The sequence below is a fragment of the Lingula anatina genome, chromosome 1, assembly GCF_051362555.1.
Source record: "Lingula anatina isolate TDL-2025a chromosome 1, LinAna3.0, whole genome shotgun sequence".
NCBI lineage: Eukaryota > Metazoa > Brachiopoda > Lingulata > Lingulida > Lingulidae > Lingula > Lingula anatina.
In genome coordinates, this window is record NC_141767.1 from 43,560,336 (window position 1) to 43,581,342 (window position 21,007).

The following is a 21,007-nucleotide window of genomic DNA, read 5'->3' on the forward strand; positions in this document are numbered from 1 at the left end:
ATTAAGTCTATCGTTTACGTGCTTTTAAAGTACATTTGTGTGTAAGAGACGTTTAAACTGGCGCGTCTGGCAGTGATACCAGTGTATTAGTTTTGATCAGTAACCCGAGTCAATCGGTTACTTTCTACAAACTGTAGTTTCAAATGTACTTTATTTGTTTGGATCTCATAATGGGATGGGATATTACTTAAAAGCAATTTATCTTTTAAAACGATCTTTTGATTACCGCAAATGCATCTGTAATTTTTCAGAATTTTCTAAAAGTACGTTGGTTTTTCAGTTCGGTTTATTTTGTTATTCATATTGACGTGCGATTCAGAACATAATCACACTCAGTGTCTTGCACCCCATTCTCATAGATTAGATCGACCTACATTGGATCGACCTAACTCCCTGGGGGTTCACGCTAAATAGCTGTCAGCCGGGCGGACACGAAAGTTAATTACCCCTTAAAGCTTGTAGTAGGCGGGGACGGACACTTAAGGGGGATTATCTGACAGTAATCTAGTGAGACTCCCCGCGGTGATAGATCGATCTAAAAGTTGTGAGAACAGAGCCATAGTTTACTGGCAACCTAGCTGCATTATCAATTTGCCTAGCTGTGCCGTTTCCAGAAGGGAATGATCCGCACACCAAAGAGTCCGCCATACCTCCCCCATTAGATACGTACTGGTTTGGGTTCGAGTGGCGTTAACAGGTCAAATTCTAGAAACGAAAATGTTGGGGGGGGGGGGGGGGGGGAATAAGGGCCAACACCATAGTGACTTAACATGGTCAAAATTATTAGATAATTATAGGTCAGCTAAAATTATTAGATAATTTTGTTCATGATTTGGCCAAATTGTTCAGTGGATCCTAGCTCTGTATAGGAAACCAAAGATGGTCAGCTAAAAATTACAGAAGTTAGAGACTGGTTGCCAAGCAAATGTGTAGGCTATGTGCCGCTCTGGGCGCATATATGATGTTAGAATGATGCACGCAGCAAAGGGTGTTTTTTAAGCAATATAAATCACGACATCATTTTTTGCGATCAGATATTTGTTTGCAATCCTTTTTCCTGAGTTTATATTTTACTGCCATTTTCCAGATTAGTTGCCCACTCAGAGACTAAAATTACTGAATTTACTCAAAAGACAGTATCGCTGGCCCATAGAGTGGCTAGAAGATGGACAACGGGGACGACACCTTGTGCATTGATGAACGGTAATGGATCATTCAGTAAAGTAACTTTAAAAAGTAAAAGCCTTCGTCTATAAATGTAAACACTTCAAATTATTTCCTTAGTTTGAGAATTATGTCACATTAGTTGGGCGTACTTGTAACTGTGATTCTTCTTACTAGAGTTGTGAAATACTGTGCGGAATGTGAACAGGGAGAACATGAGAAGTTTACACCGCAGTCCACGCTGAAGGATAATTAGCTCAAGGGCATATGTTTCTTCAACCAAAAAAAAGAATGTATATTTTTATCTTATCAGCCTGGGGGAAATATGACTAAAAGCGTAAATTCTTACGCTTATACAGGAGACAATTGATTATAACTGTACAAAAATATTTACACCAATATGCGCACAAACCCCCAGTCTAGGGTTCATATGTGACTTTGGGCAGATGTACAGTATTTGATGTATGCGTTTCCTAAAAAAAGTCTCTTTTGAGATTTGCTACATTCCATCAGTGTCATCCTATTTCCATAGATTTCATTTAAGGACACAGGCATTTGTCATCTAATCCTCATTTTTTTCTTCCAAATACTCACTTGGGATCTTGGAAGAAATTTTACTGTTTTTATCTATTCAGTTGTCTTGTAGTAGCATAGCCGTTATTACCAACAAGTTGCTAAGTGTGCACTGTAGGCTTTTTAATGTTTTCTTGTTGCTATACATCATAATATACATCATTAATCCAAAGAATCATCTATATTAACAATAACATCTAGTACTAACAATCTTCCTGTTAAAGGCAGAATGTGCTGGGAGGTATTGAAGATGATATATCAGTGCTATATGAAACTGTTGTATATTCCATTACCACATTTTAGGAAAAGTTTCATGTGCTAGCCTAGGATTGTATTGAAATAACTTTGTATTCTGGGACAAATCATTCATTTATTTTGGCGGGTTTAGAGGGGGGGGGGGGTCAGGGCAGTCCTGACCCCCCTTCTGTTTCTGAAAAAAATAATTACACCAAAAACATCTTTCTTGTAACCTTGAAATTGGAATTTTGACTAGCTGAATCACAGTTCTAAAGCATACCAAATGACACCGTTTGCCCTCCAAAACACCAAAGGGGCAAGGGTTGGCTTCACATCCGAGACCTGTCATTCCTAAAAAACGCCCCCCCCCCCCACCCTTCAACTAATCCTGGATCCGCCCCTGCCAACACTAGCTTGGGACTTCTGTGAAAAATTGTATTGATATCTGCTCTGGTTACCTTAAGCCATGTAAACCAAAATACGTATCAGTATGCATTTTAACCTAAATTTGTTGCATTTAGTGCACCTTCAGTGAGATTGTTCTTCGTATGATGTTAAATCTGAAAATCTTGTTAAGTCAGTTTTTATTAAGTATAGTATTACATAACACTGTGTGACATAGGTTGTGACATTGTGATCTTCAGCTCTTTGAAATCAGCCCCTGTAATAATTTGGCAAACGATGATGCTTCATGAATACTTTCCTTTCTGTTATAACCTCAGTAATTGATATGGACATAGAAACTGCCGATGGTGACAACAGCGTCCCTTCCTTGATTGCATTTTGTTCTGACCAGTAAAATGTTCTTTACTACTACTGCTGCATAAGCATCAGCAATTTTTCAATATTGATATTGATAAATGATTCTGTATAGATTCTACATGTTAAAAGTTAATCTATGCATCCTCCAAGGATTGCACAACACAACGAGACAACAGCTGCTCATTAATTTACACTGAACCATCACGTGGTTAATGATGTGTCCAAGTTTCACTTGACACAAGTCTCTTTGCATAGTCAGTATGTCTATTTTATATACAGACACTTACAGCGTTTGACTGTTCACCTATAGCTGTCAAACCATATTTATGCTTCTTTTTTCAAATTCATTATGTGGCTTCTCTTGATTAAATGTTGCCATGGTTATGTAATATTACAGTGTATGAATAAATGAAGATGAGATACATACCACATGTTGATATCTGCTGTGAAGCACGTCACACATTGTACGTCTCCTGTTTACAAGTCGTATGGCATCTACATACAATATACAGTTAGTATATGACACCCTTACTTGTGTTGTATAGACCACTTTCTTCACATATCAATTCAGTTTTACATTGGATTTCACATTTATCTTTAAACTTGGTTAACATATACAATGAAAACTTTCCATTATTGGAAATTATATGGTGAATTATTGGAAAATAAAGAAAACTATATTTAGAGAGAGTTGGGATAATTTTGAAATAAGTAAAAAGCTTGAATAAGTCTCATGAAATTTAGTTCTTTATTCTTTCCAATATATGACTGGAAGCTATAATTTCAATACAAGAGGTCACTGTATTTCGCAATTAAAAATAAAAAACAACAACAACACTTCACTCTTCTGTAAAGAAAACTTGGATTCTCTCTGTAATGCAGTCTTTTGCCAACTTCATGTCTTAGTAAACAAGTGAACAGAAATGCCTGCCATACTTGTTTTTTCCTGTTGTCAAACAAAAGAAAAAAAATCAAAAGTTAATTTTCTATCAATTACAGTTATATCAATATTGAATACTGTATTTTAGTATATGTTAACAATGGCATGAAGTACATATAGAATGTTGCATGATGCAAAATAAATACTTCCTGATCTGATGGATCATGTCATGGATATTGCTGTGAAAATATTGCACTACTGTTACTTAGAATGTATGACAACATGCAGCACTGGAATAACATGGGTACATAAAATGACACCCATTCAACAAGAAGTCAGGACTTTTCAAATGCCATTTTGTATGAAAATTTTATCGAACATAAATTCTAGAGCTTTTGCACACAATGGGTGGAATGCCTTTTATACATTCTTAAATAAATTATGTCCAATTATATGGTGAATATTAACAGTTTTACATCCAAAGATATACAGTGCAACAAATCACGTAATATATACACACAAATGTACATATGTATCATATGTATATATTCTCAATAGCCGCATTAAACATTCATCTCAGCACTTGTTATATAAAACTGAACAATTCAAATGACACAAGTCCGAAAAATATATATATATTCTCATATGACCTTTATGATATAGAATGTTGTGACACCCTGATAAAAAAATATAATCATAAACTGGATAGACACTGCAGTCAAGAAAGAGGTCATCATTCAAAAGCCTTGATTCTGGCACAGTGTGTTTAATTTGGATCATCATTTTTCAACCAAAAGCTACACGTAGATCCTGTTGTTATGGAGTCAAAACTTCTGTGGCAATATTATGCTGTAGGACTTGGTGACATTATGGAGCTATGTATCCATTTAAATACATTGCAGTTCCCAATACTAGATTTTGAGAGGTTAAAAATTCTAAGTTCAGTATTCTTTTTTATCCTACTGACACAGGCACACCTACCCTAAATAAATAAGGCAATAAGGGCAGTTGAAATAAACAGGCAAAAACTAAAACTTTGCTTCACTTGCATGTGTTTACTTATAAAGATCCATTACTCTTCTCTGTAATGTGCTGTATTGCACATATAGCTAAAACTGATAAGAAAATTAAAAAATACACCACAGGACAAAAAGTTATGACTTTTATCAATTCCATCTTAATATGTATAATATTAGATTTTAACATAACATTAATAAACAAGGCAACAACTGTTAAATTTACGGTAGACACCATTTTACAAAAACCAAAAATCTGTACAAAAGAATTATTGAATAATTAATAAGATAATCATTTGATTCAAGTGGCCAACAGCACTTGGCTTTGATTAAAAACAACTCCACAGGAACTTGAATTGTTCTGAAATGGCTTGGTTCTCTAAATCTATCAACCAAAGAACAAATTCATTATTATAAATTACCTTGGATGTATTCATTAATGCAGAAGATTCTGAATACTTTTGTCCAATTTCTTATATGATTCCATATCAACATCTTTTCTGTTTGACTGTTTCTGATGTTCCTTTCTCCTGTCTGAAGACAAATCTATAGTTTCAAGTTTGGTACCATGATCTTGTTCTGTTACATTAAGTGCTCTTTGTTGCTTTTTCTTTTTGTGTTTTTTATGCTTGTGATAGCCATCCTGAGGACCTGTCCCCCATTCCTTGGGCTTGAAGCCATCAATAGCAAGGCTGAAAAAGGGTGAATAACATGCTCTGTTAATAACAGGGGCGGATCCAGAGCTATTTTCTGACAGTCTTCCAAATTATCTTTGTTGATCAATCCTCCAATTTTGACCGTCTTCCAACAGAAAAAATTACATACCTATCTATGTAAACCTGAAAATCTGACCGTCTTCTGGAAGGCCCAGAAGACGGCCTAAATCCGCCCCTGAATAAGGCCAAATCATGCCCCTTAGTTCTGCCACCTATGACTCTAAAGTTAGAAAGATGACTTGCCTGACATATATATTCACAAGACATAAAGGTCACTGGTTCAAGCTATACAAAATTACGAAAAAAATGTATATAATTTCTCAAACAAGAATAATGACACTGGCTGCATTTGCTGTGACATCCAATACTAGCACCAAAATGTCACATCCAACACAACTTATCCTAATAATGTCACATGCAATGCACCAAACACAATGAACAATAATATGTTACCTAGATTCTGGCATACTCTTAGATTTAATATGCCTGTTTTGTGGTTTCAAATTGTTATCCCAGGATGGTGGCGTTGGTGGTCTTCCTAAACCAGCTTCATGACTCAGGGATGCTACCCTATTATTCATGTTTGGAGGAGGGTAGGAGGCCCCTGTGTTTAAACAAAATATCTTCCAAATCTATATTAACAAAGCTCGGTTTTAACTTATACACAACAGAAAGAATCCTGTAATTTAATAAAGTTTTCATAAAAAAAGGGACATCAGTTAATTTTATGTAAATGATCAATCTATTATAATACATCAATCATAACGGCTTCTTTTTGCAAATTAAGCATTTTCCATATATATATATTTTTTTTTGTATGTCAAAATGATAACCTGAAATACAGACTATCACCCACAAAGCATTCCAATACTGTGAACAGTAAATTAACTGCTCTGAAATTATTTTTTTTGTAAAGGAATATGCTACACAGAGTCATGCACTTACCAAGTTTAGGTTTAGCTCCTTTAATAGGTGCCAACTGGTATTCCCTGCTGGGAGGTAGAGAGGGGACAGGTGACAGAGCATACTGACCTGGAGTGCGTAATGGTAGTAATGCTCCATCGGAGACTGAACTCTGAAAGAGACCAATATTAATGCTGCATATAATGGAACAAGATGACACATGACACATAAAAGCACTGAGGCAAAGTGACATAAACATTTTCCCTTCTGAAGTCCAGAATAAGACCGTCAACAAAACTTTTTGTTAATCTTAGTTTTTTCTTACTGATGAACTGATCACTTTTAAATTATCAAAAAGGTAAAGTAAAGGTTTATGGCCTATTCTTAATAAATAAGATCAGCGAACTTAACAATTTACAATTTTGCCTGGTCTTTACAGATTAGTAAATGGATTTCTTTGACCCTCCCTGAGCTTCTGAGGTACCCTCTTCTCCCCTTTCTCCATCCCAACAATATAATCAGTAAAACAAGACAAAACCAAGAAAGTTTTCCACCCCTGTGCCCAGCATATCATAGCAAAATAGTCCTGTCTACTTCATATTTACCAAATAAAGCAAGGGAAATTTTTTTATCCTTGCCCCCCCCCCGTCCTCCAATCTCCCAATTTAACAATTTCAGGTGATCTCAAGATATCCATTCCAGGTACAACAAGTTTAAAAATAACACTGAAAATAACATACTAACCATCTGACTCTTAGGTGTGTCTGACCGGGCAGAGAGGTTTGTATAGCCGAGTTGTAACCCCAGTATGAATTCTGCATCAGCTGGCATCTGCTGAGTATGGTGATGACGGAGTAAAGGCACAGGTAATGACTGTCTGTCACTGTTAACAATTTTGCCCTTTGAGTTTTTCTCTCTTTTTGGAACTTGGCCATTATCACTATTATTTTGATTATATGCATTCTCTGACACACTTGCAGGTCCACTATCCTTATTTGATTTAAGGGATGTTCCTCCATAGTCATTCTGCTTTTGAAAATCTCCTGACTCAAGTGTACTTGTTCCACTTCCTTCACTTTCATCAAAATCTGGAGAATTAGCCACTGTACTCACTCTCTCTGATGAAATATCTTGCTCCTCTTTTGATGAACTTTTACTTTTGAAAAAATCCACTATAAATCCAAATGGATTTTTGGAATGTCCACTCTTATTGGCTACATTCAATTTTTGTTCGCTCGATGTCTTTTGTTCCTTTCCTGTGCTTTTCATTTTCTTCTTATCACTTGCTATAACTCTGTATTCCAGTAAACGTACACATTCTGAATTGGCAAAATCAGTATTTTTAAAATACTTATTTGGCTGTCAGAATCAGTTGATAGATGCATATTTTCAATACCTCTTAAAATCCTTTTACATTTTAATCATCAAAATATTAGCATTTGCGGCCTTGACACAATAATGTGATTTTCTTTACTGTAAAGATACAGTCAAATTTAACCTCAGAAAATTAAACCAGTCTTTCTTATACAGAAATAAGGGTTGTTTTACCTTCATGTCCACACTGTCTAGCATATTCTAGAGGTGTTGCTCCATCACAATCATGGACATTGGCATTTACACCAAGCTTGAGTAAAGTGGCCACACATTTGGATTGTCCAGTGGCTGCTGCCCAGTGAATTGGAGTTCTATATGAAATATATTTCATAACAATTTTACTTTTTGAAAAATTAAATAGGTCTTTTGAAGCAATGTGATTAATTTTCAGTGATATATACGACCTGTGCCATGAGTAACATGAAATGTTGCAATGACATCAAACTCTGCACTGCCTTCAAATATAGAATTAGCATTTTTAAAGACTTTAACTGAACCAATCAGACACAGTGACAGATTCAGGGGAGGAGGGCAAGGATATATACTTATTTTATTTTATTCATTCTTCAGCTCCTGAACCCACTCCTGCTTAATACGTTTTTTATAAAATAGAGCATTTGTAGTGGTAAGAAAACCAAAGTACATGCATCCCCCAATCATTCTGCAGCCCACTGAATTCCATCTGAAGTCAAAATCACCCCACCTCTCATCAGGATCCAAAGTCTCCAGCTGACACCCTGCTGTCCCTGCCAGTTCACGGATGACTTTATAGTGTCCAGCAGCAGCCGCAAAGTGGACAGCGGTCTTCCCCGACCCGTCCACCATGTTGATCAGTTTGTTAGCATTCTGTGACCTAAGCAGAGCAGTTATGCAAGACACACTGCCATTCTGGTAAGAAAGAAAAAAATTGATTTAATAACAACTTAAATTGGGATCCTCAGAAGACTGTCAACAGTAAATTGCCAGGTATTCAACATTTGTAGTAAATGCTGTATTATATTTTCTCCACATTGTACTCTTTAAACTCTTTTACTTCAGATTGAAATAATTTGTTAAACAAGTACATTTTTGTCTAAATTTCTAATGTCTGGCAAACTGCATATAGAGGTTGGGGAGGGTCCATGGCATACAATGAATTTAATTCAAAACCAAATCTATCCTCATTCATGGTAGACATTTTCACAAGGAGAAGTTCAATCTATGAAAAAATGGCAATTGCCATTTCCTTTCCCCTAAGTACTAGTACATATACCTGTGCAGCCCAGTGCAGTGCAGTTTTGCCATCCATGTCCTTTGCAAACACATCAGCACCTTTCAAGACAAGTAATTGCACATGGTCTGGACGGTTGTGAAAGGCAGCCCAGTGGAGTGCTGACATTCCCTGGAATACATCAGGAAGTTTGTTCAGTACATATTTTTCAAAGCATTGGAAGTGCTAATGTATGTGACAATTTTTTCTAGGCACACTATTGACAATTAATACTTTTTTCTAGACATACATGTGGTAACAAAGTAGTATAATGAAGTAGTATAATGTCAAGCATAGACATATTTTTGTTTTTGTAACTCAGATAATTTGTTTCCAGACAAAACCTTCACTTTCTCTTTTTCGCTCAAAGTTGATTAAAAAAAAACATTTAAGCAAAAGCAAAAGAATCTCCTCATCTGCCACTGCGATACCTTGAAAAGCTCACCTCATTGTCCTTTTGATTGATCTCAGCTTTACTTAGGTTCTGAAGTAGTAGTCCCATTGTTCTGAAAAAGATGCAGAAGAAACAGTCTTTGTACATTATTGAAAATTCATGGAAAACAGAAAACAGTTGCCTAGTGTTAAAATCTATTGGATATACCCACAAGTATGACAAACTGGTAGTTTTACAATATATTTTTAACTGCATAATATCATATTATACTCTTATAAAAATACATTTTACTTGATAAAATTATAAATAACACCCCAATTGAAATAAATAAATAAATAAATAAAGAGTAATTTAAATCTTCAGAATATGCACAAAAGTGAAAGTGTAAAATGCATGCAGTCCTTCTGTCAAAAAATGTGATGGAAAATGCATATATCTGTGAAAATAAATATGAAGATAAATAAATGACAACAAAATCATCACTAAAAATCTAATATCCCACACCTTTTACCTTAATCCATTCTTGCTACAATGGCACCAAAAATATTTCATCATTTCAATATGCAACAAATTTGGACTTTATTTTGATACACAGCTTGGGTTGTGCTACATTTATTATCTTGTACATTTTTTTCAAATAGTCTGCCCATAAGTTTCATAAGCATTTTGAATGGTCAGCAGAATAAAAGTAGTAATGCAACGTTAAATAGGTTAACCTTAAATTAAGTACATTTATTAATTGTTGATTTCTAAACAGCATTTTGAAAGCTTCCACTCAATTTATAAAAAACCTTTGGTCATTATGTCAAGGTTTCCACACAAAACTTTACTCCACAAACTTCAGGGGATGAAGGTTTAAAAAAATTCTGCACACCTAGTTTCAGAATCATATGTTGATGCATGTAATGGGCTTCTCCCAGACTTGTCAAATATGTTCTGCTTGGCTCCATGGTGAAGTAGGAAACGAACACCATCATACCAGCCCTTAAAAAAACAGTGAGTAAATAAGATAAGCCTTTACTGATAGAATGACCAACAATTACCCATATTTAAGGATAAGTTGTATAATATAATTACAAAAGCAAACTTTTTTTAAATCACATACCTAGCTTTATGCTTTGTATAATAGTTTGCTGAATAAGTTTTGTGCCATGTAAATATACAACTTGTGTCAACAGGTGGCATTATAAAATAAACTCCATTTGTAAACATCATCTTAAAATGTATATAATCTTACCACATCTGAATGTAACAGGCATACCTGATATGCTGCCATGGCCAGGCATGTCCTTCCTACATTATCTACCACATTAATGGAGGTACCCATCTTCACCAGAATTTTTACTGTCTGGAGTTGGTTGCTAAGGACAGCATGGGCCAAAGGGGTAAGACCTGGATATATGGATACACCAAATTATATACTCAAAAACCATTCACACTGAGGATTTAAGATTTATTTCTCCTAAGATTAAAAAAATTAATAAAAAACGACCAACCCTATTATTTAGCTGCTATGCCTGTTCAACATCATAAGTTCACTGCTCATTAACCAACTTATCAATTTTGTCTGGCCAAATGTCAGTACTTTTTGCACAATATCTGGATCTTAGAAATAAAATCTACCCAAAGACCTTCGAAAGGGTTTAAACATGGTAGATATGCATATCTCCGATATCTGACACTTGAAATGTCATCCTATCTGGGTACTTGGCATAATGATAATGATTATTTCTAAAATCAATTTTTTCTTTTTAAACAATTTGTGTACTTTGTTTGCACTGAAACCAACAGGCAATGGTTAGATTTGTGAAGAATCTAATTGATTTCTTTTTTAAACTACACATGTAGCCCTGGTGACTACAAAAATCAATAAAAAAAGCTTCAGTACCCTAGGCATTCCAGATGAATTAATTCTTTTAATTGTTCCAAATATGTACCAAATCAATAAGGAACTTGTTAAGCATGCTCTTCTGAATGTGAAAGAGCCAACTGTGGAGTTTACCTTGTCTCTGATATCTAGTCAACCTGTAAAAGGGTACACGGGCCTCCCACCCACTTACACTGACAAAAATATACTAAGTTTTGACCAAAATAATGGGAAAAATTCATGGTCTAAACAAAGGAACAATGTTATAGGAATTTTAATGCAACGGGGGTAGGGCTGTCCCTGGGGGTAGTGATAATATTTTTCATTGATACTTGGTAACATTAAGGGAAAATTTAAGGGATGGGGTGAGGTTATATTACCCATACTTATAATTTTTAATGAGTTAATTACTTCTATTGGCATGCTTTTTTCTGCTTCTCATCTTACCATCAGCATCTTGTTGTTCCAGCAGGCTGGGATCTTGCTGTATGGCATACACCAATGTGTTCACATCCCCCTGGGCAGCAGCCACATGGGCACTGGGACTGTTCCTATCTACATCAGCATCATCTGAAAATATGACCAGTATCATAAACTGACAATGTACCAACTCACTGTATCTAATTCAGTCACATAGTATACTATATAAACATATTTCTTTATATCCTTTTAAATCTGTAATATCATTGCCCGTATTTACCATATTTACTTGAAGTTCAATTCTATTAATTATTTGCTGTCCTAGTAGGCCAGAAAGGGGATGGGGTACAGGGAGTTTGAAAGAATGACCCTTTTGGCTGGAAAATGTCTGCTCTGCATCCATTTTTGACCTAGGTTCTACAATATATTCCTTAACCTGGGTCAACTAAGGGTGTTAACAGGTCCACTTTTTCAGAAAAAAGTCCTCCCACTCCTTTGATACTATTGGCTACAGGCCTGCCTAGTGCAGACTTAATATATTTTTTCTGACCACAACAACAATCTTATTGGTCTAAGTACAAACAGTCATAATCAAAGAATGCTTATCAAGAGTTTTTCTTTTTTTTATATAGAATGAATTTCACTACCTTTAACTATTTGCATTGTGTGAAAGAAAGGCTTCAATCCAGCCAGCACTGCTCAAAGTTGAAGATGAAGTGGCAGATTTAGAGGGGGGTCAAGGGGGTCCTGACCCCCCCCCCCTTCGCTTTCTGGTCCCCTCTTGAAATCAGAATTTTAACTATAGCTGAATCATAGTTCTAAACCATACCAAATGACATTGTTCGCCCTCTAAAATACCAAAATTTTTCAGGGCCCTTCAGCGGGCCCCAAACCCCATACCAAGTGGTGGTGGTGTGGGGGGAGAGGGTTGGTTTCGCATTTGCAGACCCCCTTCAAATAATCATGAATCCACCCCTGAGATGGATGTAACTGTAACATCAGGTGGGCATATTTATGTATTCTGACATGGGGGGAAAACCAAATAACAAAATTCATAGCACAGAAAGAAATGACCCCGAGCCAATATTAAAACAAAAACTGAATGAATACATCTTGTTAGATCACAGGAACCCTATTTAATATGGTACGTCATGTATATTAATTTTTTCCATAACAAATTTACCATCAACAACAGGAAGTTATTAATGTTACAGTAGCATGGTGTTAATCTTATGAGCACAAGTAAATGCGTTAGCTTAAGTATGGGATTTGTGAGCTGGATACCTGGCTCCCTGCCATTCAAACATGTTGCCAAACATTCAAGACAGGGTTAGAATGTCTTTTCCATATTGCACACAATTTTTGATAGTTGAAAACTTTTGTATGCCACTGACCATAATGAAGTGATTTAATTAAAGCCCTTCTCAAATGACAACATCTTTAACCTAACATTTTACCCTACTATTTAACTTTAGACAAATAAATATAAATATATATATATATATATCCAAGTCAAGTACTAAAATAAATCAAGCATAGGTTTAATATTATTCCAGAGCATATATTTTTACCATTGTGTTCTACTGCATGCCAAAGACATCATTTCAATGCTTCCATTAGTAGAGTCAATAATTAGGAAGGCTTTGGAAAACATCACAAGTCATTGTGCTGGTTTATTGATGGTTTTAGGTAATGTTTACTTTTTTGGTTTCCCAGGCCATAGCTTGCATATAACAACCTCAAATGCCCAAGACAGGACAGTTTCACATTCAATAGCTGTCATCTTTATCAGAGCATGTACATTTATGAAGTGATATTTAATAACCTGAGTATGTCTTTCAAATTGATATTATAAATCATGACTGTCATGAAAGTCCTTATTCAAAAAAATGAAATATGATATACTAATTGTTTTTTCATGAACTGCACTTTACAACTGCCTTAAAAGATGTACTTGTTAAGGTTTTAAGATTTTTTTTTGTTTTCTTGTTCATGTGTACACCTGTTTATATATACTTATTAGAGAATATGGCTCATTAGATTATTATTGGAATGAAAGAATATTCAAACCAACCACCCCATCATCAAATCAAGTAATTGATTTATACACCTTGATCATAATAGTGTCTGAGCACAATTTTTGTGTGCTAGTACATAAACCTATTGTTATTTTTATGTTACAGTTTTAGCACATGTAGCAAATATATATTGTTAGGTTTTAGTATGTCATTGTAAAAAAATGTTTTTTTACTGAAATAAATGCCATGGTAACAAAAATGAGTGTTTGTGTGAAGTTGATTCATGTTTATTAGCTTAAAGAGTAACTATAGTAATGCCAAATGTCATACCAATATTGCAGTGGCTATATTTAGCTGACAATTAAATGCTTTTCAGTCTATTTTTATGTGACTGTCTTGTTCTTCCAGGAATGCATGTGCAAGTTAGGTTACCTAATTGGCAGGTATTATAAGAGTGTACGGTGAGTGTGTGTGTGTGTGATTAAAAATAGCACTCTCACATAATATAACTTTGTTCATCCTGTTGGTATGATCAAGTATGTCTTATTTTGGACTTAAATCACTTGTAGAAAAGTACATTCCTAAATGTTAAATGCAGCAGATACAGTTTTCATATGATCAATGGTAGGATAGAGGAAGTGAATATATAAATAATTAAAAACCTTTTTAAATATGATTTTCGGTATTATCATGCCTTCATCAGAGGAAAATTTCTACCTAACATATCTCTACTCAAGATATTGTGTATATGATATGTGTGTCAAGCCTAATATCTTATTACTGTGTAATAATTTTATTGAATATGTTTTGCAAAATACATGTCAGACCTGGCAGAAGCATCCAAAGTCTTTTATCTAGTCTAGCTGTCTTTAACAGCATTAATTCTATGTGAGTGCATTTTGTTATGATTATTCCTTACCTCCATATTTGAACAAGAGAGTTTGCATGCATGACAAGAAGCACTTAAAATAGTCTAGGAGAGTCAGTTTTTAGGCATGTACATGTGAATATACTTATGTAAATTTATTTGAACCTGCACTTTTATTAATCTATTATTATAATAAGATACATGCACTGCATAAAACAGACTGGATTCAACATTTGTACAATTTTCCCTGTTGGTACTAGTACAGGCAGACTATCTACAATGATTCAATGCCAAACTCCATTCACACATCTCATATCACAGGTTTTCAAAGTGTACAAAACACAAGGTATCGGGTTGAATCTTAAGCTTGGAGAGCAATATCTTAATTAACACTGACACTGACATCTATCTTTATGACAATGACTCTGATAGCCATAGATCATTGACCTACCAGTACATGATCATGATCAAAACCACTGTAGAGAAAAACAAGACAGTACTCACCCATGACACAATACCTTCCTGCTTGCTGTTACCAGGCAGAAATCAATGTCATCTGCATGAGGACTTACAATGTCAAGGCATCAAATACTCAGAGCTTAGGGTTCTCATCATATCCAATTTCTCCTTCTGTAGATTCTAGTGACACTTCACATCCTGCAACCTCTTCAGTAACGTATATCATATATCTTTTACCGAAGGAACGTACATATTGGTGACCTATGAGTACTATAAATTATGTTTTGCAATGCCCACTCTCCTTTGGTTCAATCTAAATGAATGTTTCAGCTTGTTGATTTAGTTGACTTGCCTCAGAATCACCTGTTGGGTGTGGAACTGCCACACATGTGATGCATTACAGCATTATAATTTAGGCACTAAATTTTAAGGGCTACCATGAGCTGTCTGCATGAATACCAATTGTCTGATCCAGTAGTAGCTCGTTTTTTTACTCCTACTGTATATCTGTAGGAAGGCTGATGGTGCTTCACCAGTTCACTGTGGTATCTGTCTTGAAAAGCAATGTCAGCAATCATTCTGGGCACAGTACATCATTCCCAACATGACAATCTAGGTAGCTGTGCCTGATATTTGATATCTTTGTAATCTCCAGAAGCTTACACTTTGAAGAATACCTTCAGCTCATATTGAGACTGATAGTGCTCAACAATTTCAACACTTTCCACCAAAAAAAGGTTCAGCATTGCCTCAGCCCAGCATTGTACTTTAATTAATAACCTTCTGGGCAGTCTTGGTCGCTGTAAAGTCCACCATTTATGAAGATGTCAGCTATAGAATTTTGCTCACCTGAAAGAATATTTAGACAGTGTATTATAATCGCAGTACAACAATATGCTTAATGTAAGCTCAAATACAAATATTTTCCCTGTGCTTCAAAGCACAGTTCACTAGTTGCTTTAACCAAGAGCAACAGAACAAACAGTCTATACATGGCACAGCACTGAATATTTTGATCTATCTTTAGGTCTATATTTCAGACAAAGGAACATTTCTGTTATGAAAATAAACATTCATTGGCAAAGTGGGACAACAGCTAAAACAGGTGCATTTCTACATAAAAGTGAGGTTAAGCTTATACAATTGCATACAAACAAATTAGACTGTATTATGTGTCATGTTATTTCACCACTTTCGCATTACAAAAAATTACACATAAAAAGTAGGATGTCTTGGTGCAAATGTACTATTACCTAAGACAGTGTAGGTACTGTACGTAATACATAAAGTAAATGCTAATCAGTTTATTGAAAGTTACAACTAAATCAAAAGGATGTGCTTTACTTAGTTTTTATGAGACAAAAGAAATTCTACCTTGCAAAACTGTTTTCAAAAAAAAATCACTGAGAAAATTTTATAAACTGACGAAATTTTGCAATGTATCCTTTTACTTTAACAGGACAAATACATTTTAATATCAACTTTTATTTTGTTCTGATACCTTGCAAAAATTCAACCCTCTAATTTCTTTCAACTATAAAAATATCCATGATAATTATTGATTCATATTCAAGACTTAAAAATGTAACTCTCCTATTGGCAATAACCATTTCATTTCTCATAAGGCGTGAAAAGTTAACATGAGGCATTTCATCCATTTGCACAAAATAAATAAAATAAATGTACTCATGTCTTTCAACATCAATTTTATGCCAAGTGTGGGCAACTACTAAGTTTTGAAATCCAAGCCCATAAAGAGAATCAATATCTTGACAATAATTGCTCCAGTGTCCTGCCAATGATTTTCATTTCCTGGGCATTGGGTTGTAAGGCAAATTTAGGTGGATTTATTTTCTCAGTCATATATCACTTTGATTTAATAGCATACAATTTGTCAATCCAGAGCTTACCAAACTGGTGAAAAAGAACAGCAACTACAGGCAATTTAAACAATTTTTTGTCAGTTTCTCAGTATGTTTTTTATCCTGTCTTGAACTATTGTAATGATAATAGAAATGTTACAAAAACTACCCACAACCTTGGTGAAATTGATTATTCAAAACAATATTAAAATAAAAAGCTTGCAAGGGGTAATAAGGCTATACATGCACTTCGTACAGATTACACAAAAAGTATTCTCCTATGGAATTAGCTAAAATTACACATCAAAATAGTCAAAACACCACTGAATCTTTCATTATAGTACAAATGAGAATGGATAAATAATACAAATAGCATTATACTGCTGCAAATCTCATTTCCATTAGTTCTACACTGTTGACAGACCTTAAGTATTTGATGTCTACATTTTGGACTTTAAATGTACAAGGCAGCATTCAATAAAATAGCTATTCATACAACAAAAACACAAAAATGAGATAAATTTATACTGCTGAGAAAACAAAGCATCAACAAAGCAGCTTAAACAATATAGTTGACTTATAATATTTTTTCAACAGCAGCTTTCTCTTACGATGGTTTGGTTTCCCAGCTACAACTCTGGGTCCTTACAAACTAATGAACAGAAAGAGCAGTTCAGTTTTCCACTCATAAAATTGGCCACATAAAAAATATGATAACAATAAAGGGATAGAAAAGTTATAAAGATTATAATGAGATGGACCCCTCAGGTCTTATAAACAAAGAAAATGGCAGTGTGCAACATACATGCACACAGGGTGCATATAATAATAAAGGACTAGTACGTGCAAATTGCCTGTTTACAGTCCTTGCTATGGTACGTTTTGCAGTTATTGAAGGTTTATTTTCAATATTCCTTTTTTAGTGTAAAAACAAGTAATATGGCACATTTATAGATAATGGTATGGGTTGATAATTGAAGACCAACAGCCATGTAGTTTTATAAAACTTGAATCATAACATTTCAGCATCTGTAGTATATTCTTTCTTCTACAACATACATATGCTCTGCCAATGCCCCATATAGTCAAGTAAGAACATTCTGTTCAAGTTATGATGCATGGCAATAATCTTTTTTTTTTTTTATTTTGTGGATTTAGGTATAAGTGTGCATAGTAAGTTGTTTTTTTTTGGGGGGGGGGGGGGGGGGGAGAGTGTGTTTTTACATATATATAACATTTTTTGAAAATTTGGACTGGAGCATCACCATGAGTTTATATGGCATCCATCAGCCTAAAGTTGCCATGAAGTTTTGTAATAAATTCATATTTCATTCTTAGTATAGACAGCAGCCTTGGCAGTGTTTCAAAACCAGGAGCCATTTGTTTTTCTCTCTTCCGCAATTCACAGTATATTTGTTCCATAGTCACTTCACCAGATTAAGGATCATGAGCACACAATATGAAATGTGCCAACAGCGAAATCAATAAAGAAACCTGTCTTTGCCAAGCAACAACCTATCTATAATGTACACGTTATAAGGACAACATAGTGCACTGCTCTCGTACAGGCAGAATGATGATTATATCAAAGAGAATGAATAAGCTATAATATGGGCCAAATGTGTCATTAAACCTGGGTATGATAGGTTAGGTTCATTCATCAATCCATCATCTTCCTTCAAAATGCACAATTCAGCAAATGTCCTGGGTATTAAGCAATGTGCATATGCCAACAGCAACATAAATACACACATATATTTGAGAAATAATATCAATGATTTTAATTAAAAACATTGATTTTAAAATTCAGACCTCCGTGAATGTAGCCATTATCATGTACCCGTATGTCTACATTGTCTACCCGTAAATAGTGGCTGCTTTGTAGCTAAAAGGCTAATATATTGGATCTATAATTAAGAAGAAATTGATTGTTTACATAGTCAAATCAATACATGCCAGTGTGATTACTGATTAATGATGACAACCAATATCAAATAAAGACAAATGATCATCAGGATGACATGATGGAAATAATTAAAGAAGTTTCTGACTACATGTAGGTCTGAATCAAAGGTATATGACAGAAATATACAATGTCTTGATGTTTTGAAACTGATTCAAGAGAACCCATAGTTACAGGTGCAGCTGCATCATACATGTACAATGCAACAATTACCTTTCGTTGTTTTGTTTAATGATAATCTAATGAAATCATCTAGGTCTTTATGAAAAGCAGACACTTTTACTGGTGCGCCCAGGATATCAAGTGGCATTTTTTCATTCATGTAGATCAAAATCTGTGAAACATGCTTCATCAGTCATAAATTCTTAAAACTAAAACACTATAACTATTGAGTGGTACCACCAAAACTGAAAATGCAGGCTACCTTATAGTTCTTTTCTATAAAGTAAAATCACTGCAAATGCTAAAGAGAAATATATTTTAATGATTCCAAAATAATGTATTGGAAATATTCATAATTTTTCCCCACTGAAAAGATATTTCTGTAATCCCAGTATGTGAGTTGAAAGAAAATGCAACAGTTCTGTACTTGCTCACTTACAAGAGAAGTGAATGGAATAGAAAATGTACAGTAAGAGTGCTAAACACATGAAAAAAACGAACTTATGCAAAATTTGATCTAGGATCCTTTTTCAAAAAAAGTACGTGCCCACCCCCTTTGAAATCTCCTTCAACTCCTGTCCAGCGATGTGGACACAGACAGGGGATAGCAATATGTACATAATACAGACACACGTACAAAAAAGTTTTACTTATTACATCACCTAAATATCGCATTGCTGGGCGATAAGTGCATTAAAAGAGGGTACATATCATGATACGTAAGAGGTGTACATGTATAGTGCGGAAGATAAAACGAAATATGTTGTGAACTAATTGGCATAAAAAGTTCATTGTGGCATGCCATTAGGCATTATCTTCAAGTTTACATCTCTACCGGTAGTCAAGTCAATGTTTACGTTAAAAAGTGAAAAGAGATCCTCGTTTATAGTAATACCAACGTTAAGATACGAAAATTATTCGCCGGCAAGAGAAAACGCATAATTACCTCTGCTGTCGCAAAAACACGCCTGGAGACAAAGCAACAATCACCCTGCGTTGAGCAAGCATTAGGCGTAATGTAAGTGTCGAGTCAATAACTCGCTTACATCAATATTAATTGACATCCGCTGTGTATTTCAGCACTTTCTACTTTCTGTGATTTTTCCAAACCTGAAAAAAAGATTTCTGTGCAAATAGTACACAGAACGCTTTGTCTTTGAAATAAGAATTTTTTTAAACCCCTATAGTGAAACATTATAACTGAGCAGTCAATCTAAATTAACGTATACCGCGAGTCAATTATAAAAAAAATAATTGGTGCATGTAGAAGTTTCCCGATTCGTAAACGGTTCTGAAGAAAACAGGGGGGGAGATTAACATGTAGACAACACAACTAATGTAGATCTAATGAACAGCAAATTTATATGGACACAATTTGATTTTTTTCTTATATCTTTTATTCACGGTAGAATTGATGTCAAGAATATCGGTGCATTGCTACAATTATGTACAATAAATAATCGATTTGGAAGACTGCACGGAAAGACCGCATAGCCTGAAGTAAGCCTTCGAAGATGTGATAGGTGTTCCCATTGTGCTCAGATACCCCTACTAAATTGCGTTTTGGAAAATGCACAGCCTTTAAACATAACTTCTAGGGCTAAAATAAAATGTACCAATGCACTCTGAGTTAAGTAACACTAACCTCCTTAAACAAATCATTTTGTATTTAATTAAACACCATTTCATGGTTTTTAAAATTAAAATTATGCTGCTTTTGGCCTCCAAAGACCAATTAAAGCACTTCAAGCACGGCAGTTGCGTTGTGCATATATATCTGGAGGTTGGGCAGCCCTGTGGAAATCTGGTTTACAACTAATCTGACCTCTGTCGCCTTCAAATATTTTTATTGTGTTTAATTTATCGATTTTACTCTTTTTAGTGCTTACCTAGAAGAGCTTTTGGAAAGCATTTTTCATTGTTTTGTACAGGTTACACTACTCCCACATTGCAGCCAAGGTAGTCCCTACTGCCTGCTCACCCTAGCCTGTACCAATCAGAGGGGTTTCTGGCTTGTATTCATAGGTCTACTATTCCTGTCACGCCTGCATTATTGTTTAGATGTGTTAGAGGGATTTATTATAAAAGCGGAGACAAATTTACCTTATGTTAGCACAAAG

The 21,007-nt window shown here is 34.9% G+C and overlaps 1 protein-coding gene across 4 annotated transcripts; it reads right to left on the reverse strand.

Moving 5' to 3' along the window:
* Positions 1–3,470: 3,470 nt before the first annotated feature.
* On the reverse strand, positions 3,471–20,010 carry LOC106173026 (uncharacterized). 4 transcript variants are annotated; one of them, XM_013554007.2, is made up of 14 exons: positions 19,834–20,010; positions 14,946–15,749; positions 11,583–11,705; positions 10,530–10,660; positions 10,143–10,252; positions 9,320–9,380; positions 8,878–9,006; positions 8,329–8,513; positions 7,800–7,936; positions 6,996–7,570; positions 6,294–6,423; positions 5,802–5,952; positions 5,055–5,324; positions 3,471–3,682 (listed from the first exon to the last, which is right to left on the reverse strand). In XM_013554007.2, the coding sequence occupies exons 2-13, from the start codon at positions 14,947–14,949 to the stop codon at positions 5,069–5,071; spliced, it is 1,992 nt and encodes a 663-aa protein (XP_013409461.2). In that variant the 5' UTR covers positions 14,950–15,749; positions 19,834–20,010; the 3' UTR covers positions 3,471–3,682; positions 5,055–5,068. The 4 variants fall into 4 exon arrangements, with proteins under 4 accessions (XP_013409461.2, XP_013409459.2, XP_086856373.1 ...); XM_013554005.2 differs by having other exon boundaries at positions 3,471–5,324; XM_087000247.1 differs by lacking the exons at positions 10,143–10,252; positions 10,530–10,660; positions 14,946–15,749; positions 19,834–20,010 and having other exon boundaries at positions 3,471–5,324.
* Positions 20,011–21,007: the final 997 nt, after the last annotated feature.

What these genes read in the sequence shown, in the direction of transcription:
- LOC106173026 (XM_013554007.2), bottom strand. An exon ending in ACTTTGGATCCTGATGAGAG is followed by an intron (nt 7,937 to 8,328) that starts GTGGGGTGATTT and finishes TATTTCATATAG; the next exon opens with AACTCCAATTCACTGGGCAG. An exon ending in AAGAGTATGCCAGAATCTAG is followed by an intron (nt 5,325 to 5,801) that starts GTAACATATTAT and finishes ACCCTTTTTCAG; the next exon opens with CCTTGCTATTGATGGCTTCA.